This window comes from Lagenorhynchus albirostris, chromosome 6 (assembly GCF_949774975.1).
Source record: "Lagenorhynchus albirostris chromosome 6, mLagAlb1.1, whole genome shotgun sequence".
Classification (NCBI taxonomy): domain Eukaryota; kingdom Metazoa; phylum Chordata; class Mammalia; order Artiodactyla; family Delphinidae; genus Lagenorhynchus; species Lagenorhynchus albirostris.
In genome coordinates, this window is record NC_083100.1 from 9,081,820 (window position 1) to 9,106,465 (window position 24,646).

At 36.8% G+C, this 24,646-nt stretch overlaps 1 protein-coding gene across 2 annotated transcripts in view; it reads right to left on the reverse strand.

Moving 5' to 3' along the window:
* The window catches only part of LOC132522025 (nuclear body protein SP140-like), a 75,831-nt gene that overhangs the window by 13,198 nt on the left and 37,987 nt on the right, over nt 1-24,646 (reverse strand). For both annotated transcript variants that reach the window (XR_009541024.1, XM_060151890.1), the window contains exons 11-16: nt 24,510-24,590; nt 14,836-14,922; nt 14,504-14,620; nt 13,680-13,733; nt 4,038-4,103; nt 2,323-2,403 (exon numbers count right to left, since the gene is read on the reverse strand). Coding sequence is in view for 1 of the 2 variants with exons in the window: in XM_060151890.1 (XP_060007873.1) it covers nt 2,323-2,403; nt 4,038-4,103; nt 13,680-13,733; nt 14,504-14,620; nt 14,836-14,922; nt 24,510-24,590 (486 nt within the window). In the remaining variant the exon portion in view is untranslated. The remainder of the gene's footprint in view (nt 1-2,322; nt 2,404-4,037; nt 4,104-13,679; nt 13,734-14,503; nt 14,621-14,835; nt 14,923-24,509; nt 24,591-24,646) is intronic.

Genomic DNA, 24,646 nt, shown 5'->3' on the forward strand with positions numbered 1-24,646 from the left:
TGAGTGGGGTAATACAGACCCCAGGAAGAAATATTTTCCAGACTACTCCTTCCTAACTGTTGCAAACTCCAAGCAGATTATGAGCATGTATCAGACCAGCAAAGTAAAAAGGCTCTTTCCTTCAGTCAAACCCAAAACGGACGCATTGGTTGGAAAAATAATCCCATCTTCTGGTCTTTAGACTAAGCAGTTACTGAGAGGGTTTTCATTTCCTCAAGATCAAAATGGCCTCATGGGACAAATGTTGATGACTAGACCTTATCAGAAGATCAAACAAGTCACAACTTTGCAAGTTGTCACCCTGTTGTTATTTAACAAGATAATAGACTCTCAGACAAGAGGCCTACAGAGATTTCTAAACTTAAGAAATCTTAAGTTTAAGAAATCTTAAAACTTAAAGAAATGTCTAAACGTAAGAAAGTAGAAGACTTGGATAGTATAGCCGTGGGCTAAGGAGAACCACTAACAAGACAGAATTGCAGTTCTTAAAGAGGCAAGTTAATCTTTTGACTCCCTCTCACTTTCTCCTTCTGTAAGGTGGGTTCACTAGGCAATAGCAGGTCACCCAGCCAGGTATGGTTTTCTGAGGCTCTCCGCACCTCCTCTCTCACCCAAGATGCCAAAGTGGTGGAATACTCTAGAAGACCAGGATATTTCTGGTTCTCTTTCTCATTCCTCTCTCCTCTTCTAAAGGTCCATGCTCACAGCCCAGTAAGAAGAGATCCAGACATCTCTTCCTTGCCTCTCCCATATTCCAGTTTGGCTTGGCACTAAAGCTCTGATTACAACCTTGGACAGGCCAGCAAATGCAGAGTTCTTTCTTGCTCTCTGTCTCTATCTGTTGCTTCTGGTTATATCTTTCCTGGGTAGTAGGTATGTTGGATTTACCTTTCATCAAATCTGTTAGGCCTAATATTTGTAGGGAGAAAAAGGAAATACATTGAAGTCCATTCTAGTCTTTGGAGCTTCTAGTAAAAGGAGGTTTGGTGCTTAAAACGCACTAATTCATAATATAGCGCTATTGTATTTTACTTTCAAAACAGATTGGCTGAGCAAGGCAGGATTTAACTATTTCTGTGTCCCCAGGCTCTAGTGCCCATTTAATAACACTGAAACCCCATAACAAACCCTAATAAATACTATGGCAGTCAGATTACAATGTAAGGTTATTTTAAAAAAAATTGTTATGTTTGGTATTAACCTCTAGAAGTAAATATGACAATTTTAAATTTAATACTGTTTTCTCAAAATCTTAGTAGAACTAAGTCCCAGCCGTTGAGAACAATTCACTAAGTGCCAAAAAGGGTGACCAACTGCCCCAGTCTGTTCAGGACTAAGGGGTATCCAGGATGCAGGACTTTCAGTGGCAGAACTTGGAAAGTCCTGGGCAAACCGGGTCGAGTTGGTCACCTTACTTCACAGCCTACGTCCAAAGGCAGTGCACCGAACCACCTATGCGACCGTCCAAAGTATTAGTGGAACAGGTCATGGCGGCCCTAGCTCTTCACTCATATCCAGGCTACATTTCTTTCCAAAAAAGTCAAGTTGGTGCCTCTTCCCTCACTGCGGAGTTAATGAAAGCATCTCGTGGAGGAAAGAGCTAGTGTTTGTGCACTTTCCTTATCCAGTGTCATCTCACAGCTGTCCCTGTCAAGTAAGACACTTCCACACTCTTATCTCTCCTCTCTCATCCACTTCCCCAATCCTGAATGGGCTCAAGCCAGCAGCTCTTGAGTGGGAGTAGAGCCAAGAGAGAATGAGAGAAGACCCCGATTATGCCACCTCTCCACTGCAGGTGTTCCAGACCAAGCTTGCTCAGGCGGAAGGCAGGGAGGTGCTTTGAATTGGAGAAAATACTTAAGTTTTAATACCAGGCCTGAAAGGACCCCAATAACTGGAAAAAGACTCTTGTTCCTGTGAAAAGGGAACAGAAAAATGCTATGACCTGCCCAAGATAGGAAAAACTCACCTAGAAGGTAGATTTGAAAGGGGAATGAGAGAATGAACTTACTTTCTGTTTACAATTTATAAAAACTAGCCATTTTAATAAACCAATAATATAAGGTAAAGGAATTTTCATGAAAAACAGATAAAACTCAGAGGAAAAAAAAATTAGGTCCTGGGCAGTTAAGAGCTATGATATAAATGCAAACAATTTACAATCCTGGCTCCAAATGGGTTGCTTTCTAAAGATTTCATGGCTCTCAACTTGACTGGTAAGCTTGACTAGTAAAAAATTAACGAAGATCTGTGTTCCTCAAAACTTTAGCAAAATTTCTATTGACCCCCAGGGCAAAATAGAAGTGGCACAAACAATCTTACTCCTGATTTTGGCAGGGTCCTGCAGATGCCTTTTCACCTTCTTTCCACTCGAGGCCAGTTGGCCAGCAGCGTTGCTGTTGTCTAGGGGTAGGCAGGGGAAAAGATAGAGTTATGCAAACAGCAGCTGACATGTGAAACGAAAAGCAAGCGAGGAATTTTATGAGCGAGTATAATATAGTGGAAATAAAACATCAACTACGAGCCAGAAACCCAGGAAAATCCACTCAAACCTCTGTCCCTGTCTCTTCCTCCATAACATAGACCTACTATTGTTGTTCTATATTATCACAGAACATCAAGTGTTAAAGTTTTTTGAAAGTGCTTTATAAGCTGTGTATTACAAAGTACAATACCATAATTTATGGCTGTCTAATTGTAAAAATACATAAGAAATGTATCAATCTACCTCTGAACATGTGTTGAAAAGAGTTCAATTCAGAAGTATCAAAAAAAAAAAAAAGCAAGTGAGGGAATATGGGTTTGAATTCTGAACCCCCCCCTGCACTATACACCTAGACAAGAAAGAAAGTTATGGCAAGGGATCTCAAGCAGGTGTCCAGAGCATTCTCTACTTACGAGGGACCACTTTTAAAGTACATACAAAATTTCATTATACTTTGGAAAAAAGTAGTTTAGAATTTATGTATGGACACACAGACCTAAATGAAAATGTCATAATGATTAAATACAAATATTTAGTGTTTTGAAAATAAACATTCTTAAAATGGATGCAACCACTTTTTTCTTTCTTCCTGAACAATATTATACACATTCACTAATAGCGCAGCCATGTAAATTGGCAAGAATGTAAGATATATAGATTAGTGAAAATTAATAAATTTTAATTGGACTCTAAAATCTTGTATAGATCTAGTGATTCAAAATCGGAAATCATGTGGAAAATGAAGTCTAGCCCTCATTGTCTAGAGAAAAGTTGTTCCTTAAACCACTACTAAAATGAACAAGATTTCAGGGGTCTGATTAGAAGTAATATATACACGTTATTGGAAACTCACAAAATAAAAATTGCATGAAACATCACCATCTGGAGATAGCCACAATTAACTTGTCAGACTTTTCTTTTGCATATTTTACTGTTTAAATGACACTTTTCTATTACAATAGTTGAACATGTTTAATATTTTGAGTATATACACATACCTTTAAAAAACACAAATAAAAATGTAAACATCACCTATATTCCAATGACCAAATTCAACTACTGCATATATTTTTATGGATGTACTGACATTGATTTTCCTATATATCTATATCTATGTCTCCCTCTATATATAGATTGATAAATATGTATAAATAAGGATTTATAGAGATATAAAAACAAATAATGCTTATATATATATTTTCTTTAACACACACATACATGCACACACATACACATACAGTCTGCTTTATTCATTTAGCCTTTAGAACATCTCTCCAAATCAATGTTTCCTGACCTAGGAAAGAAGCCACATATTGAGGATGGCAGTGTCATGTTAGCATTTAGCTCTGGACTATTACACACGTGAGATATAAACCATTTTGTTGAAGCCACTGTATTTTTGGGCTTCTTTATTAAAGTGTCTTGGCCTATATCCTGACTGACATAGTAGCTAGGAAACTATTATTGTCCTCAAGAGACTGCAGGCTGCAAGAAGACAATAAGCAGTGCCTTATAAACTGAACAGGTGTGACTACTTCACTTTGCTGCTTACCTTTTTGAGGTATTTTTCTCTGATGTTTCATTTTTACTCTTGACCAGGAATGCCCTTTCTTTTTTTCTTAAAAAAAAACATAATAAAGTTAATTACTTAGAGCTGTAAATATAATTCTCAAAGCCTTACATATCAGTAGTTTTCAAGTATTTTTTTCAGACCTTAGTTCACAAGAATGGGGCAAATTTCTTAACTACCAGTGTTGCAGTGTGAGGTTGATTTTGAGCTATATTTTACCCTGCGTAGATTTGGAGACTATAGGAGATGACTTTCTCTTGAACAAATATCAATTTGTTCCCTTTTCAAGTGTTCTTATGTAAATTCAAATGCTCTGAAGTTGGGAGGCATTCTCAACTTTAATATGGAGAACTGCCATTAAATAATCTCTGTATTCTTGCAGTTGTAACACAAATCTTCTCACTTATGTTTAATATAGTGCCTGAAATTCCCAGAGGACTTAAGGAAACAGAGTGGATTTTGTGTTGTGTTTTGCTTTCTTGTGTGTGATATGAAGATGTGTGAATGTGCGAAGACCACTGGTGCTGGATAAGTAGCTCAGTGCTGACTTACAAGGCAGGAAGGGCCAAAAAGCCTTGCTCTTCAAATGGAAATGCTATATTCAAGAATGCTGGATCTACCATATGATCCAGCAACCCCACTCCTGGGCATATACCCGGAAAAGATGAAGACTCTAATTCAAAAAGATACATGCACCCCAGGGTTCATAGCAGCACTGTTTACAGTAGTCAAGACATGAAAGCAACCTAAGTGTGCATCAGGAGATGAGTAGATAAAGATGTGGTATATCTATACAATGGAATATTACTCATACATGAAAAAGAACAAAATGACATTTGGCAGCAACATGGATGGACCTAGAGATTATCATATTAAGTGAAGTAAGTCAGAGACACACAGGTATCATGTGATATCACTTATATGTGGAATCTAAAAAAATGATACAAATGAACTTATTTACAACACAGAACTAGACTCACAGACATAGAAAACAAACTTATGGTTACCAGAGGGAAAAGGAGTACGGAGGGACAAACTAGGAGTATGGGATTAACAGTTACTACTATATACAAAATAGATAAACAACAAGTTATATTCACTGTATAGCACAGGGAACTATACTCAATATCTTGTAATAACCTATAATAGAAAAGAATCTGAAAAAAATATATAACTGAATCACTTTGCTGTACACCTGAAACTAATACTATATTGTAAATTAATTAATTCAATTTAAAAAGAAAAGAAAAAAAGAGAATGCAGCCACTGCCCCAGTGGCACCTTGGCTTTCTATTCTACTTCACAGCCTGAAGCAAATGTCAGCCTCACTGAGGTCTTCAATTCACCAAGATTCCCCAGAGGCCTGGGTCTGGTGCACTGATGCTTGGCTAAGCTGACAGCCAAAGTCCACTGGGCCACTGTGGCTGTTTGGCCTCAGAGTCAGCTTGGCAGAACCAAAGCCGATGTGGTCACTCCTCTGGTTGGCGGAAGTCAGATGACTGGGCTTTTGCACATAAGCTACATGCTTGGTCGTTCATGTGGAAAACTACAGACTGGTAGAGTAGGGACACTGATCTATGGGGCAGTGATTGTGGAAATGAACCGTGGTGCTGATTGACCAGTCTGGGCCCCTCATGGGAATGCCCAGGTGCCTGGTCTTTACTGACGGAGGCTGACATCACGATTCTGACGCAGGTGTTATGGCTGATCGCCAGGCTCATGACTCCTGCTAGAAGCTGGCCCATTTGTCCCACGTCGGGGGAGCCACACTGCAAGGGGCTTTGCCTCTACCTGCTCCTGCCTGACCAGGCTTCAAGATGCTCTTGGGGTTCTGGGCGGTGCCGCAACATGGTCTATACTTCTGCTTACAGACCAGCTGACTCTGGCCGTACCATCGTGACCCTAGAAAGTCACGGGTATCTTGAGCCTGGCTGCCCGGACCACTACAGTCTGACAGTGATGTGCCCTTTAACAAAAGAGCTCTTCACAATGCACTGACTATCTGGCCCACAACCCTCATCTCCTGTCCATACACCTCTGTAAGGCACCTTTGGTTACTGAAGGCAGCTGCCTCCAGAAAGGGATCAGCTCCTTCCTGGATAATGATCAGGACAAAAGCGGTGAGGGGTTAATAGTATTACACAGGCCAATTCTGAAAATACAGGATTCTGTTTGAACATTCCTGGGAATGATGCCTCATTCTTTCCCCAACCAGCCTGGAAGGCACAGCCTTTGAGGGCCTAAGGGATTCAGATTTAATTCTGGTTATTTTATGAAAGTGTCTTTGCCCCACTTGTATCTGACTATTCTGAATGAAAGGTCTGAGTGGGAATAAGAAATGATTGGGAAAGAAATATGAAGTCCCAGCCACTGGAATGTTATACACATATTTTGCAGCAGTGAAGGAAGAAGAAAACTCCAGGCATCTGAGGAGGGAATCCCATAAGCTCTAGAAGGTACAGGGGATGGAGGTACATTAATAATATCCATCTTTCAGAACTTCTCTGAATCCTTCCTCCAGAAGGAAAATGCTTGGTACAGCTCTCCCACTACAAAGATGCGGAATCTACTATTCACCAGATACAAGAAAAGGAGCTGGTCCCAGCGTCTGCATATCCCATGCAGAGTCCCTCCAGACATCACCCCCACCCCCATGCTCAGCCATTCTATGGTGGGGGGTGAAGAATGAACACCATCTGGTTGGTGTCATGGACAAAGAGGACAGATCAGATGGACTGTCCTCAGGAAATGTCTGCCCTCCAAATCAAGGACTAGACGCAATGAACAGAACTGGGAACTTTAAGGCTTACAGTTGGCCAGGGGCCCACCCTGGAGATACTGTCCACCTTCCCCCTGGCTGATGTATGTCCCATTAGGGGACCTCAACCACTGTAAATGTTTCCCTTCCAGGGGCACCATGTGTGCCCTTGGGATTGTACTTCTTGTGTGAAAGCCAGGCATTCACCTGCCTCTCTCATGCAAATGTGGAGAATTACACCTTAGGGGTGGTCATTAGAGACCTAAGGCATTTATGGTTTATGAAATTCGTTAAATGCAGCAGGAAATAAATTGAATGGACTTTGCCCTAGCCTACGTTGGTTGGATTAATCAGGGTGGCTGGTGGAACGGTATCTTCATGGGGAAATTTGCCAGAATCTGATGTGTGATGTGAATTTGTTGGTGGGGGGGAGGGTGGTTCTGTGGCATTTCCACATGGCTGAGAGTATCTTTTCAAGGATGTTTGAAAAGCTAACAGCTTTGGAAGCTAGAGATAGTGTCGCCTTCCAGGTCAGAGGGCAGATTTGTTTCATGACCAATATAAAATAGAGAATGTCTCCCTCCTTAGAAATATTCCAGAATAGTAAAATTTTCTTAAATTCCAGCTAATGCCTCCCTCATGGATAAGTTTTGTGCAGGTTTGCTAGTAACCCCCTTCTAAGACTGGGGGTGTTCCTCAACTTGGGCAGCTTGTGTGTGCCATATTACTAACCCCTATGTGCGTTTAAGGAGACAAAAAACTGATGCACCTAGCCTATATCTCAGCAATTTCATTTATAGGAATTTATACAAGAGGTATAAAGGCATAGAGCCACAGAAAAGTTTCTACAAGAATGTTCATTGCAACTTTTTCATATTAGCCCAAAACTGGAAACACTTGCGGTGTCAATAAATAGAAGAAAGTATACACAAAATATGGTATAGTCCATACAATGTAACCTATTTTGTAACAAAATGGTACAAACTACTGATATATTCAACAATATGGATAAATCTCAAAAACATTATGCTGAGTGGAATAAACCTTACACCAAAAGAGAACATGCTCTAAAATCATATATAAAGTTTTATACCAAGCCAAATTAAGTTATCATGAAAAAAAATAAGAATAGTGGTTGCCACTGATGAGTGAGGGATAAGGATATACCAGAAAGGGCATAAGTGCTTCCACGATGATGGTCATGTTCTGTATCCTGATAAGGATTTGGATTACATGGGAGAATACATTTATTAAAACTCATCAATGGTACACTTAGTATTTGTACATTTCATTATAAACTTTATCTTGCAAACAAGTATTGAACTCTAGTTAATGATGTACATGGCTGAAGTATTTGGGGAGAAGTATACTGACGTCTGCAACTTTGAAATGTTTCAAACTTGAAGATGGGTTAGTGGATATATAGAGAAATGGATAGATGGAAAGAAATCTGATAAAGCAAGAATAGTACAATGTTAATTGTGAAACTATGTTAAAGTATTCTGGTGTTTACTGTAAAATTCTCCCCAGTTTTCTCTAAATTTAAATTTTCCATGATTCAGTGTTGGAGAAAGAGCTTTTAGAGAGAAAGGACAGATTATTTACCAAGAAATGACAATCACAATAAAAGAGGAATTTGCATCAGTCAGTCACAAAACAGATTCTAGAAGACAATGTAGTAAACACTTTATTAATGAAAAATAAAAGTCAACCTAGAAATTTTAACCTTGGGTCTATCAAAAAAAAGACAAATTTGCACATACAACACTTGAAAAATTTACCACTTAGAGACCACTCAATAAAAGAACCAAAGGATTTAATTCAGCTAGACAAAAAGCAAAATCAAAGAAAAGAAACAATGATTACATAAAATGATTTTTAAAAATTTTAATTTAAGTAAATATCAACTGCAAAAATCATAATATTAATAGTTTCAAAATTGTAATTAAAAGAAAATAAAATGTTAAACAATAGCTAAATGGTAGAGATGGATGGTCAACCTGTAGTGAATCCATGCTAAGATCCTTATCATCTTTGGGGATTGGGGCATGGTTCAAAAGATTACAGAAATTTATCTCTAATCGCCAAACCAGCAGGGAAAAAAGGTAGAATACAGAATTCTATCTCAGCTCATTTGAAAGTAGGAAAGGACACAAAAACACAGAAAAATAAAGATGAACAGTGATATAGAATCTATAAGTCCACATATATTAGGAATCAGAATAAATGTAAACAAATAAAATTTAACTATTAAAAGATGAGGATTATCAGAGAAGTTTAGAAAAAGCTAAGTGTTGTTACATGAGGCCTAAAACAAAGCTGCAAAAAAGGGCTTAATGCAAAGGGAGTCAAAACCCTCAAAAACATAAAAGTTCATGGAACACTATCAGCACCCTGAAAAAGAGATTTAAGATCAAAAGCATTAATAGGGATAAAGAGGAACACTGTATAATAATAAAAGGAAAAAATCCACTAAGTTATACAGTCATGAATAGCCTCAAAGTATTTAAAGTAACACAACAGAGTAGTGAGGAGGCAAATACACAACCATGTGGGAGAACTTACCACATCTAAATAGAAACCTGATAGAAAGAATATAAGCTACTTTAGAAGATTTAGAAGAACCAAACAACAAAGTTGTGCTTGATAAAGACTGTTTATGGGGAGAGGCCAGATCCCAAGAAATAGTTCAATGCACACTATTTTTAAGTGGCACAGAACATTCACAAATACTGACGTAAATTAGGATGCAAAGGAACTTTCAACAAATTTTAAAGAATTGACGAGGTCAGTTTGTTAAAACTCATCCAATCATACCTTAACAGTGATGAGTGCTATTATAGAAAATTATAGCTCAATAAAGCTGACAAGGAAAGTAAAAATGTGCAAGATCTATTTAAAAAACTAAAACTTTGTTGAAGAACATAAAATGTGATCTGAATAAATGAGTAGTTCATTCTCCATGTAAAACCCTCATTTCTACCCAAATTTATCTCCAAATTGAATGTATTTTCAAAGTTCCAGTGCAGTTGGGGAGCTATTAAGAGGAAATCTTGATTGATTCTAAAATTCATGCACAGTGAGGGAGCCAGAATTACTGAAATTCTGAAACCTCCTTTTCTCTTGCTTCTCATTATATTTTTTTACTTTTTTTCTTTGTTAAAAAAAAAGTATAACAAGTAGGAATAGAAAATTTTACTTTAAAGCACTGTAATTAAACTGACTTGATAACACGGTATTGTGAAGCAATTATATTCTAATAAAGTTCTATTTAAAAAAATAAAATAAACTGACCAGCATTTCAGAGTAGAGTCAGACACAGATCTGTGAATACAGGAAAAGGCACAAAAGGGCATTAAAATCATGAAGAAAAAAATGTTGGTGTTCATAGGCACATGAAAAAATGTTCAACATCGCTAATCATCAGGGAAATGAAAATCAAAACCACAATGAGACATCACCTCACATCTGTCAGAATGACTATCATCAAAAAGAATACAAACAGCAAAATTGGAAAGAACGTAGAGAAAAGGGAACCCTCCTACCCTGTTGGTGGGAATGTAAGTTGATGCAGCCACTGTGGAAAAAAGTTTGGGGGTTTCTAAAAAAACTAAAAATAGAATTATCATATGGCCCAGCAATCCCACTCCTGGGCATATAGCCATAGAACACAAAAACACTAATTTGAAAAGATACATGTATTCCAATATTCACAGCAGCATTATTTACGCTGCCAAGATATGGAAGGAACCTAAGTGTCCATCAACAGATGAATGGAAAAAGAAGATGTGGTGTATATATATACTATGGAATACTACTCAGCCATAAAAAGAATGAATTTGCAGCAATATGGATGGATTTGGAGGGAATTATGCTAAGTGAAATAAGTCAGACAGAGAAAGGCAAATACTGTATTATATAACTTATATTTGGAACCTAAAAAAACACAACAAAGTAGTCGAATATAACAAAAAGAAGCAGACACATATATAGAGAACAAACTAGTGGTTACTAGTGGGGAGAAGGAAGAGGGGAGGGGAAATATAGGGATGGGAATTAAGAGGTACAAACTATTAGGTATAAAACAAGCTACAAGAATATATTGTACATCATGGGGAATATAGCAAATATTTTATAATAACTATGAATGGAATATAACCTTTAAAAACTGAATCACTATATTGTACACCTGTAACATATAATATTGTACATCAACTATACTTCAATTTAAAAAAAAGTGTTGGTGTTATTCCTTGTAATTACTATCTCACATCATACACAAAGAAGTGAATCCTATGTGAATAATAGCTTTAAGCATTTAAAAGCACTAAGTACTTCAAATATTCTAGAAGCAAATATAAATATTTTAAAAATCTTGAGATGGAAAATATCTTTGTACATTATAAACAAAACCTAGAAGCCATAAAGGAAAACCTTGATAGATCTTACTACATAAAATTTTCAAATTTCTCTAGAACAAAATATGCTATAAACAAGCCTAAGAGAATAACATCAAATGAGACAAAATAGTAACCACATACATAGGCAAAATTTTATATATATATATATATATATATATATATATATATATATATATATACTCCGATGCTTCTTCAGCATGGTTAAAAAAAAAAGATAGCAATACTGGGCAAGGCTTACACACCAGCCATTTTTATTTATTTATTTATTTTCATCAGCCATTTTTAGAAAAAGGAACACAAACAACCAATAACAAATGAAAAGTGCTTGACCACAACAAAAATGAGAGCAATGCAAATTAAAGCAGAATGAAATGAAACTTTTTACAATTAAGTTTGGCAAAATGTTAAATGTTTATAATGTCTGTGCATGATATACTGCTTTAAACTAAAGGAAATGTAACAGTAAGAATAGATTTATGATATAATGTGTTAGTATATGATATACATGTGTTAATACATGCATAGAAAAATCTAGAAAGATATACATCAATCAAAATTTACAAAGAGCATATATTTTAAAATTTTAAAAACAACAAAATTTTTGAAAAAATATAAGTCTCACTGAGCTAAAATCAAAGAATCCAGAGAGCTCTGTTCCTTTCTGGAAGCCGTAGGGGATAATTCATTTCTCTACCTTTTCCAGCTTCTGAAGGCTGCCCACATTTCTTGGCTCATTGTTCCCTGCCTTCATCTTCAAAGCCAGCCACATTGTATCTCTCTGATCATTATTCTATAGTCAAATATCCTCTCTCCATAGAAGGAAAGGTTTTCTGATTTTAAGGACCCCTGTGATTTGATGGGGGCCACCCAGATAATCTAGAAAAACCTCCACATCTCAAAACCCTTAACTTAATCACACCATCAAAGTCTCTTTTGCCAGGTGAAGTAACAGATTACAGGTTCCAGGGACTAGAAAAAGGACATCTCTGTTTCTGTTGGTATAAAGTTTTCAAGAATCTTATCAATCTCTGATGTATGTCATGGGGATCTCCTCCATTAGACAACAGTCTCTTCTACAGATCTTTCCTGTATACTCACATATCTATTTTTCACTTCTGCTGAGATGGTTGAAGGTATCTATGGGTCACAAACTTAACCTCTTCAAAGAACATTTTATATGACTGAATACCCTGAATTTTCACTACTTCTGGGGCATTAGCAAAAAGTTATACAGCCACACTCTGGGTTGTCACTGCAGAGCACATTTTCCTGACAATGACACTCCTAATATGAGCATCTTTTGCAATCTGAATAGGCTAAGAATTTTCCAAATCATCAAGTTCTTATTCCTTTTGTTTAGCAGTTCTTCCCTTGACTTATCTCTTTCCTCTCACAGTTTACTCTAAGCAGCAATATGAAACCAGCTGCACCTTTATCATAGTACTTAGAAATCTCCTTAGCTATATATCCAGAAAATTCTGCTTTCTGCATAACTGCAGGATAGAATTTCACTGAGCTTTCTGCCACTATATAATAAGGATCCCCTTTCCTTTAATTTCCAAACACATGTTCCTTATTTCCTTCAGTGACACCTTTAAACTAACAGTGGTTTCATGACAATTTACACATTCTCTAATATGATATAGGTTTTCTCTACCATGTTCTTCACTTCCAAGTCCTCACAAGCAGAGTCTTCAGCACCACCTTTCTACTAACAAACTGCTCAAGGCAATCTAGACATTCCCTATCATTCTACTTAAAGTTCTTCTTATAACCCAATTTCCCTCTGGCCATTGCCCAATTCCAAAGCCACTTCCACATTTTCAGGAATGCATTATAGCTGCACCCCACTTCCAATGACCAAAAATTCTGTATTACTCTTTTATTGCTGCCATAACAAATGACCTCAAATTTAGTGACTTAAAACACTTTATTGTCTTACACTTGTGTCGGTTAGAAGTCTGACAAGGGTCTCTCTGGGCTAAAATCAAGGTTTCAGTAGGCCTTCATTCCTGTCTGGAGGCTATAGAGGAAAATCTATTTCTTTTACTTTCCCAGCTTCTAGGAGCCACCCATATTCCTTTTTCCTCCCCTTCATCTGCAAAGCCAGCAATATTGCATCTCTCTGTGACTATCTTCCATAATCGCTTCTCCCTCTCTTCGCAGCCAGACACACTTCTTCATTTTTTAAGGCCCATTTGATGATATTGGATGCACCACAATAATCCAGGATAATCGCCCCTTTCAAGGTCCCTATCTTAATTATATCTGTAAAATCCCTTTTGCCATGTAAGAGAACAGATTACACGTTCCAGAGATTAGGATATAGACATCTTTATGGGGCTGTCATATTATTAATATTTATTATTATAAATTATAATAATGAAACTGGCCTTAAAAACTCATTTTAATACCAAAAGCAAGTAAAATTGTATACACTCTTACTTCTTTTCCTCTTGGGTTTTCCCAAAGTAGAGTTGTTTCCAAGATCCACAGTATCTAGAAAAAACAGGTGGTGAGGAAACAAAAATGAATAAATAAAAGTTATAAATCTTAGGATGATTCATACTGCAAAAGGCTTGAATTTATAAAGATGTTTGGGTTATCATCTGTCTCTTCCTTCTAAAGGAACTAAACCTACTGAATTGAGAAGTGAGAGTCCAGGATGAGTCCTGGGTCTTCTTTTATTTCTTAATGGGACTTTGAAAAACGTTCTTCAATACCTATGTACTTCAGTTTACTCAGGGATATCTGTCTAGTTCTTAAGACTTAATAGGATCACTATATAAACAAGTGACATGCTGGAGAACATCTATCAAAAATATGTGCTGGGTTAAGAATAGTTGATCTGAAGTCTCTTCTCCTGACAATTAAGTGACAGGACTAGTTATCTTTTGAGAACTTTCTAAGGTTGTGACAAAATGACACTATTATATACTAGTGGACATACACTTGACTTTCTTGGGTGACAGGGATAGAAAACATTGTAAATCACAAGGCTTTATTAGTAATATACTGATGTAATAAACAATATACTGCCATTTTTAAAAGTGTATTTCTACTACATCATCCATATATAATCAACATGGGCCATCCCTTAGACACAATTTTATAATGATCTCTTGCTTCCCTGCTATTCCCAAAAGGATCAGGTCAAGCAAATGCAGAGATCAGGATACTGGGATGGATTGGATCACCTGCCACCACCCAACCTGCGTCTGTGTTACCAGTGGAGCCACCCCCATCTCACCACACTCAGGTGTCCTTACCCATCATGTCACTAGCTTCTTTACTTTCAGTACTTCCTTCTGGACCTCCTGGCACATCTTTTGAGAAACACATAACACAGGAACACTTCTCATTTCCAAATGTTGGTGGCTCTGCTCCTGGGGCAAAATTGTGAATTATGAAGACTTTTCATTTCCCTAGTGATCCTCTTTTCTGAACCCTTGTTGATCCCAATTTTTCTACCTCTTGCTCTGAAATATTTCATTTATCCTCCCTACACCTGACTCTTCCTTTAAGTCTCCATTTTCCCCTTTCTCATCCTTTTCTCTTTACCAGAACTTAGTTTCTGCTTTTTTTCTTAATGCATAGTTACCTTGTCCATTATAAGATGGTGGGCTAGAAGTTAGCTCCTCAGAATCTCCTTCTGTATTCATCTGAAGAGCTTCTAGTTTGCCAGATACTAAAGAGACACAGGAAAATTACCATCCACAGATCCTGAGACAGTGATTAGGGAAGAGTTCCTGGGGCTCTCATAATGCACACTAATATTCTGAACTATAATGAACTGCTTTCTAGCTCCAGTGCTGGACACCCCATGCCAAACAACTAGCAAGACAGGAACACAACCCCACTGACTAGCAGAGAGGCTGCCTAAAATCTTACTAAGTTCACAGACATCCCAAAACACACCACCAGACACGGCTCTGCCCACCAGAAAGACAAGATGCAGCCCCACCCACTAGAACACAGGCACAAGTCCCCTCCACCAGGAAGCCTACACAGACCCCTGAACCAACCTTACCCACTGGGGACGGACACCAAAAACAATGGGAACTACGAACCTGCAGCCTGCGAAAAGGAGACCCCAAGCACAGTAAGTTAAACAAAATGAGAAGACAGAGAAACACACAGCAGATGAAGGAGCAAGGTAAAAACCCACCAGACCAAAAAAATGAAGAGGAAATAGGCAATCTACCTGAAAAAGAATTCATAGTAATGAATGATCCAAAATCTTGGAACTAAAGATGATCCAAAATCTTGGAAAAGATGATCCAAAACCTTGGAAATAGAATGGAGGAAATACAAGATACACTTAACAAGGACCAAGAAGAACTAAAGAGCAAACAAACAATGATGAACAACAAAATAAATGAAAGTTAAAATTCTCTAGAAGCAATCAATAGAATAACTGAGGCAGAAGAATGGATAAGTGACCTGGAAGATAAAACAGTGGAAATAACTACCACAGAGCGGAATAAAGACAAAAGAATGAAAAGAACTGAGGACAGTCTCAGAGACCTCTGGGACAACGTTAAACATGCCAACATTTGAATTATAGGGGTCTCAGAAGAAGAAGAGAAAAAGAAAGGGACTGAGAAAGTATTTGAAGAGATTATAGTTGAAAACTTCCCTAACATGGGAAAGGAAAGAGTCAATCATGTCCAGGAAGCACAGAGAGTCCCATACAGCATAAATCCAAGGAGAAACATGCCAAGACACATATTAATCAAACAATCAAAAATTAAATACAAAGAAAAAATATTAAAAGCAGAAAGGGAAAAACAACAAATAACATACAAGGGAATCCCCATAAGGTTGACAGCTGATCTTTCAGCAGAAACTCTGCAAGCCAGAAGGGAGTGGCAGGACATATTTAAAGTGATGAAGGAGAAAAACCTACAACCAAGATTACTCTACTCAGCAAGGGTCTCATTCAGATTCAATGGAGAAATTAAAACCTTTACAGACAAGCAAAAGCTGAGACAGTTCAGCACCACCAAACCAGCTTTACAACAACTGCTAAAGGAACTTCTCTAGGCAGGAAACACAAGAGAAGGAAAAGACCTACAAAAACAAACCCAAAACAATGAAGAAAATGGTAATAGGAACATACATATCGATAATTACCTTAAATGTAAATGGATTAAATGCTCCAACCAAAAGACATAGACTGGCTGAATGGATACAAAAACAAGACCCATATATATGCTGTCTACAAGAGGCCCACTTCAGACCTAGGGACACATACAGACTGAAAGTGAGGGGATGGAAAAAGATATTCCATGCAAATGGAAATCAAAAGAAAGCTGGTGTAGCAATTCTCATATCAGACAAAATAGACTTTAAGATAAAGACTATTACAAGAGACAAAGAAGGACACTATATAATGATCAAGGGATCAATCCAAGAAGAAGATATAACAATTGTAAATATTTACACACCCAACATAGGAGCACTGCAATAGATAAGGAAAATGCTAACAGCCATAAAAGGGGAAATCAACAGTAACACAATAATAGAAGGGGACTTTAACAGCCCACTTTCACCAATGGACAGATCATCCAAAGTGAAAATAAATAAGGAAACACAAGCTTTACATGACACATTAAACAAGATGGACTTAATTGATATTTATAGGAAATTTCATCCAAAAACAACAGAATACACTTACTTCTCAAGTGCTCGTGGGACATTCTCCAGGATAGATCATATCCTGGGACACAAGTCAAGCCTTGGTAAATTTTAGAAAATTGAAATCGTATCAAGTATCTTTTATGACCACAGCGCTATGAGACTAGATATCAATTACAGGAAAAAAACTGTAAAAAAACCAGACACATGGAGGCTAAACAATATACTACTAAATAACCAAGAGATCACTGAAGAAATCAAAGAGGAAATCAAAAAATACCTAGAAACAAATGACAATGAAAACACGATGATCCAAAACCTATGGGATGCAGCAAAAGCACTTCTAAGAGGGAAGTTTATAGCAGTACTATCCTACCCCAAGAAATAAGGAAAATCTCAAATAAACAACCTAACCGTACACCTAAAGCAATTAGAGAAAGAAGAACAAAAAAACACCCAAAGTTAGCAGAAGGAAAGAAATCATAAAAATCAGATCAGAAATAAATGAAAAAGAAATGAAGGAAACAATAGCAAAGATCAATAAAACTAAAAGATGGCTCTTTGAGAAGATAAACACAATTGATAAACCATTAGCCAGACTCATCTAGAAAAAAAGGGAGAAGACTCAAATCAACAGAATTAGAAATGAAAAACGAGAAGTAACAACTGACACTGCAGAAATACAAAGGATCATGAGAGATTACTACAAGCAACTATATGCCAATAAAATGGAAAACCTGGAAGAAAGGGACAAATTTTTAGAAAAGCACTACCTTCTGAGACTGAACAAGGAAGAAATAGAAAATATAAACAGACCAATCACAAGTACTGAAATTGAAATTGTGATTAAAAATCTTCCAACAAACAAAAGCCCAGGACCAGATGGCTTCACAGGCAAGTTCTATCAAACATTTAGAGAAGAGCTAACACCCATCCTTCTCAAACTCTCCCAAAATATAGCAGAGGGAGGAATACTCCCAAACTCATTGCACGAGGCCACCACCACCCTGATACCAAAACCAGACAAAGATGTCACAAGGATAGAAAACTAGAGGCCAATATTACTGATGAACATAGATGCAAAAATCCTCAACAAAATACTAGCAAACAGAATCCAACAGCACATTAAAAGGATCATACATCATGATCAAGTGGGGTTTATCCCAGGAATGCAAGGATTCTTCAATATATGCAAATCAATCAATGTGATACACCATATTAACAAATTGAAGGATAAAAACCACATGATAATCTTAATAGATGCAGAAAAAGCTTTTGAAAAAATTCAACACCCATTTATGATAAAAAACCGACCAGAAAGTAGGCATAGAGGGAACTTACCTCAACATAATAAAGGCCATATATGACAAACCCACAGCCAACATCGTTCTCAATGGTGAAAAACTGAAGCCATCTCCTCTAAGGTCAGGAACAAGACAAGGGTGCCCACTATCACCATTACTATTCAACATAGTTTTGGAAGTTTTAGCCACAGTAATCACAGAAGAAAAAGAAATAAAAGGAATCCAAATAGGAAAAGAAGAAGTAAAACTCTCACTGTTTGCAGATGACATGATACTATACATAGAGAATCCTAAAGATGCTATCAGAAAACTACTAGAGCTAATCAATGTATTTGGTAAAATAGCAGGATACAAAACTGATGCACAGAAATCTCTTGCATTCCTATACACTAATGATGAAAAACCTGAAAGAGAAATTGAGGAAACACTCCCATTTACCACTGTGACAAAAAGAAGAAAATACGTAGGAATAAATCTACCTAAGGAGACGAAAGACCTGTATGCAGAAAACTATAAGACACTGATGAAAGAAATTAAAGATGATACAAATAGATAGAGAGGTATACCACGTTCTTGGATTGAAAGAATCAACATTGTGAAAATGACAATACAACCCAAAGCAATCTACAGATTCAATGCAATCCCTATCAAACTACCAATGGCATTTTTCACAGAACTAGAACAAAAAATTTCACAATTTGTATGGAAACACAAAAGACCTCGAATAGGCAATCTTGAGAAAGAAAAACAGAGCTGGAGGAATCAGGCTCCCTGACTTCAGACTATACTACAAAGCCACAGTAATCAAGACAGTATGGTACTGGCACAAAAACAGAAATCCAGATCAATGGAACAGGATAGAAAGCCCAGAGATAAACCCATGCACATATGGTCACCTTATTTTTGATAAAGGAGGCAAGAATATACAATGGAGAGAAGACAGCCTCTTCAATAAGTGGTGCTGGGAAAACTGTACAGCTACATGTAAAAGAATGAAATTAGAACACTTCCTAATACCATATACAAAAATAAACTCAAAATGGATTAAAGACCTAAATGTAAGGCCAGATGCTATAAAACCCTTAGAGGAAAACATAGGAAGAACACTCTTTGACATAAATCACAGGGTGATCCTTTTTGACCCACCTCCTAGAGAAATGGAAATAAAGACAAAAATAAATACATGGGACCTAATGAAACTTACAAGGAAACTACAAATAAGAAGAAAGACAGCCCTCAGAATAGGAGAAATTATTTGCAAATGAAGCAAATGACAAAGGATTTATCTCCAAAGTATACAAGCAGTTCATGCAGCTCAGTATTAAAAAAACAAACAACCCAATCCAAAAATGGGCAGAAGAACTAAATAGACATTTCTCCAAAGAAGATATACGGATTGCCAACAAACACATGAAAGGATGCTCAACATCACTAATCATTAGAGAAATGCAAATCAAAACCACAATGAGGTATCACCTCACACTGGTGAGAATGGCCATAATTTTAAAAATCTACAAACAATAAACACTGGAGAGAGTGTGGAGAAAAGGGAACCCTCTTGCACTGTTGGTGGGAATGTAAATTGATACAGCTACTATGGAGGTTCCTAACAAAACTAAAAATAGAACTACCATACGACCCAGCAATCCCACTACTGGGCATATACCCTGAGAAAACCATAATTCAAAAAGAGACATGTACCACAATGTTCATTTCAGCACTATTTACAATAGCCAGGACATGGAAGCAACGTAAGTGTCCATTGACAGATGAATGGATAAAGAAGTTGTGGCACATATATACAGTGGAATATTAGCTATAAAAAGAAACAAAATTGAGTTATTTGTAGTGAGGTGGATGGACCTAGAGACTGTCACACAGAATGAAGTAAGTAAGAAAGAGAAAAACAAATACCGTATGCTAACACATATATATGGAATCTAAAAAAAAAAAAAAAATGGTTCTGATGAACCTAGCGGCAGGACAGTAATAAAGATGCAGATGCAGAGAATGGACTTGAGGACACAGGGAGGAGGACAGGTAATATGAGACAAAGTGATAGAGTTTCATTGACATATATACACTACCAAATGTAAAATAGATAGGTAGTGGGAAGCAGCCATATAGCATAGGGAGATCAGCTCGGTGCTCTTTGACCACCTAGAGGAGTGGGATAGGGAGGGTGGGAGAGAGATGCAAGAGGGATGGTATATGGGGATATATGTATACATATAGCTGATTCACTTTGTTATACAGCAGAAACTAACACAACATTGTAAAGCAATTATACTCCAATAAAGATGTAAAAAAGAAAAGAAAAGAAAAGAAAAACCAAAAAGAAAAAAAAACAATGAACTGCCTTCTGGGAAAAAGAATATCTGCTCCAATAATCACACCTGAGATCCGACAGAGCCATGTTTTTCCCATCTTTTGAACCTCATTCTGCTTTCTCTACTTTCATTTTTCTACTTTTATCCCTAAGAATAAAATAAAAAGATCTTATCCTTCTAGGAAAAACTGACTGTCCTTTGAAAGTTGCAAAATGTAATTGACAGAACCAGTTTTAAATTCATCCCAATTGGCCAATGACTGCTTGCATCACTAACCACATCTAAAGTCAGCTAATCAGTTGCAGCCTTACACTTATGAAAATCAGCCAGATACACTTCAGAAAGCCTATGTGTATGGCTAAATGCTAACCGATTTATAAACACTCCTGTTTCTGAAAGTCTGCAGTCCCTGAACTACATGCGTCCCAAAAGTGTAAGTAAAAACACAACATTGTAAATCAACTATACTCCAATAAAAATTAATTAAAAATAAGTAAAATCAGCAGTTTCCTTTATTAAAAAAAACTGTGTACAGTGCTTCCTCCCACCATGTGTCTTGCTTAGCAAGCTACAAATCCAGCTTTAGCTTCAAATATTGCACGGTGGCCACTCTTCCTTCACAAATGGTGTTCCCACCAAGATCGTCTTGAGGACTCTTGCTTAGGGGTGTCTTGTGGGACCCTTGGACCAACAGATGTTGGTCCAAAACCCCAGCTTCTTGTGCACAACTCAGATTGTCTTCCTGATCCACTGCCAAGTGAATCCATCTCAAGAACAACTTGAGCTCTGACTTGTTTCATTGAAGTTTTATTTCTGAATTTATTTTATTATTTAAAGATGTGTATGCAATTACATACAAAGTAAGCAGACATTTTGGTTTGGCGGGACAGCATTTAGCAAATGTTCTATTAATGTGCTTATTCTTCCACTACTCCATTTATTCTCACTTTTCTTTTGTCTATTTTTTTAAAAGTCTTGTCTCGTGTGTTTGTCTGTTCCTGATTTTCCTGTGCTTCTTCATTATTAGAAGATGGTGATCCAAATAGATAGAGGCATGGATTTGATAAATCCCCAATCCAAGCTAGCCCCAAAGACTAATTAATGGATGGGGGTCCATTAGAAAGTCGATAATTTGTGCAAATATAGTTTGTCACATTTTGTCTTGGGTCCCTCACCAAAACTTTCATGAGGATACTTGACATCATATTAATTTTTGAAAGAAAATCCTTTTGTTCAGTACATAACTGTTATCGTGTAATTGATCATATGTCTTCTTTTTAGTTTCTGCTTGATTGATGAGCACAATACTCCATTTTCAGGACACCATTCATACTTAGGACTCTATGTCATGGGCTTGTCTTTGCCAAAGTCACAATCTCCCACTGGCAGAACTTTCACTTCCTCTCTGTACTCTCAGTGTGATTCTAACTTTCATTTAATAAATGGTAAATTTTCACAAAAGATGTCTTTAGATTTCAGTGGGGAACTTTTGGAATGTCAAAAGTAAATGACTCATTTGATAATATTTCTCTAAAAGGACTGAAAAAAATGACCAAGAGTAGTTCCCTGTGCCAACCAATAACTGCTATATTCAGACCATTATGTAACAAACTGTCCTTTCTTTTCTCCAAGAAACTCCTAAAAATTTAATAGGTAAGGCTCTATTCTGCAAATGAAACTACATATTAAGTGTACTAAGAAGGGCTAACCTTAGAATTCCTGGAAAATTCTCCTACACATGATCACTTTATAGTTAATCTGAACATCAGTATGCCTATACTATGCATATTCAAGATATGCAGGAAATAAACAAAATAGGTATACCTCACTTCCCTGTAGTGCCTAAGCCAATTACTATAGTCTTTTCTAAAGTCAAATTCTTTTCTTTAACACACTTACGCTCAGCTTTCTTTGGTGTTGTAATTTGTTTGGTAGCCTATATTATTTGCTTGGGAAAATCAATGTCTCATCTGGATAGTTATTTTCTGGAGATTTACTCAAGCTTCATTGTCATAGGTAGAATTCTAAAATGACCTCCCAAGATTTGTTCCTAAACCCCAGGGACCGTGAATATCATAAGACATTACCCCCATTTTTAGGTTACATTGTATGGCAGAGTTGATGTTTAAGAAAAGGAGATTGTCAACACAAGCAATAACAAATGTTGGTGAGAATGCGGAGCAAAGGGAACCCTTGAGCACTGTTGGTGGGATGTAAATTGGTGCAGCCACTGTGGAAAACAGCATGGAGTTTCCTCAAAAAACTAAAAATAGAACTACCTTATGTTCCAGCAATTCCACTCCTGGATATGTAATCCAAAGGAAACAAAATCTGCACCCTAATGTTCACTGCAGCATTATTTAAACAATAGCCAAAGACATGGGAACAACCTAAGTGTTCATCAATAGATAAATAGATAAAGAAAATGTCGTGTGTGTGTGTGTGTGTGTGTGTGTTATAGAGTAATATTCTTACTCAAGGAAGGAGAATCCTAGGATTTAGTTTCTAATGTCCACTTCCAGAAGAGATAGTTTAGATACTTCCTTACTAAATCCTGACTTAATATTGTTTGGTGATAAGTTTTATCTCTAAAATAAAAATAAAATTAAATGAGACAAAAGAAAATAAAGTAAAATGAAATACCAGGCTGGTTATGCAATGACTGTTCCAGACTCCCTTGTAGAGTTCATTCCCTTACAGAAAGCAAAATTGTCTCAAGTAACTGAACATAGAGCCTTCTCTAGGACATGTCAAATTGTTAAACTGAAAGCCATTATGCATTTGGAGTAGATCATAACTTCTGAATGCTGTGGAAACAAACAGATTTTCAATCTCTTCAGGTGCCCATATAAAAACAAATATCAAGTGGATTATTTAATGTCTTTTTACTACCCAAAGATCCCCAGAACATGCAGATAATTCCATGAAGTAGAACTGCTTCCACTCAAGATCAATCAGAATAAAGTTTTCCTGGATGCCTAGATTGTCACACTGATTGTCACATTCTCCTTCATATTTTTATCCTTTATCCTTACAACTTTAGTTTTTCTATTTACTGGTTTAGTGTCTGAAGCCTCTGACTTCCCTATAATGTTACTACTAATAATAACATTCCAAGACTGACTTCACTTAGGACGATCACCACCCTAACTTTATAATTCAGTTCTTCTAAAATATTTCTAGTAGAGCCAATTTGAAGAATTTTTGTATATGTCATCGTCCCAAGCCAACTCCTGGAAAAAAATAATGGCTTTACTTGTAATTATGCTTCTAAAATAAATTTTAATTGAGGATAAATTGCATTAAGAAATATCAGGCTGACAGCTACTGATGGGCATTCAGGGCAAGGATGCTACAAATTATTTATATAAAGACCATGACTCCACCTAATCATCAAAATCAGCTTAAACCCAACTGTACTTCATCTTTGAGTGTTGTCCATGGAATAAGAAACAACTAAAACCCCCAAAGAACCTCAAACATTTGAAGTCATGAGTTATTCCTATAATAAGATCAAAAGTTCAAACATTTGGGCAAAGAAACAGTTTATGATGATTTAAAGTATATTACACCAACTTAACCAATAAATCAACTCTCTGTAGATAATACACAAATGAAAGATTATGTTTCTATGCTGGAAGAGGTGAATATAAATATTCTTGGGAGATAATAAATAGCTAGAGAATAATGTACTAACAGTTCCACTAAAGTTAATCAAATTTTTGTACAACTTCTGTGTTCTTTCTCCTATGTGTAATTCTATTTACTACAACTGAATATATGGATACCTACAATCAAACAACATGATCTCCTAATTATGGAGTTGTTTAAGGTTTCTTGTCCCTTGCAAGGTACAAGGGCCAAAGAGCCAAGGTAAATGTGAAGAATGATATTTGAGAATTAACTGGAGCTTTCATTGTGGAGTATTCCTAGAGTAAAATCCATCAGGAAACACCATCCTCCTGACACCCTGCAGCCCAGACAGTCCTTATCTCTCTCATCTGCTCCACTTTTTGGTAGTGAGCTCAAGGATTCCTGGGGTTCTTCTTCATCACACACTTCTGAACAGGTACTGCTTCCTTCTGATAAATAGAATGAAATCTCTTGGAACCCCAGTGTATGACCAATGGAAACCGTA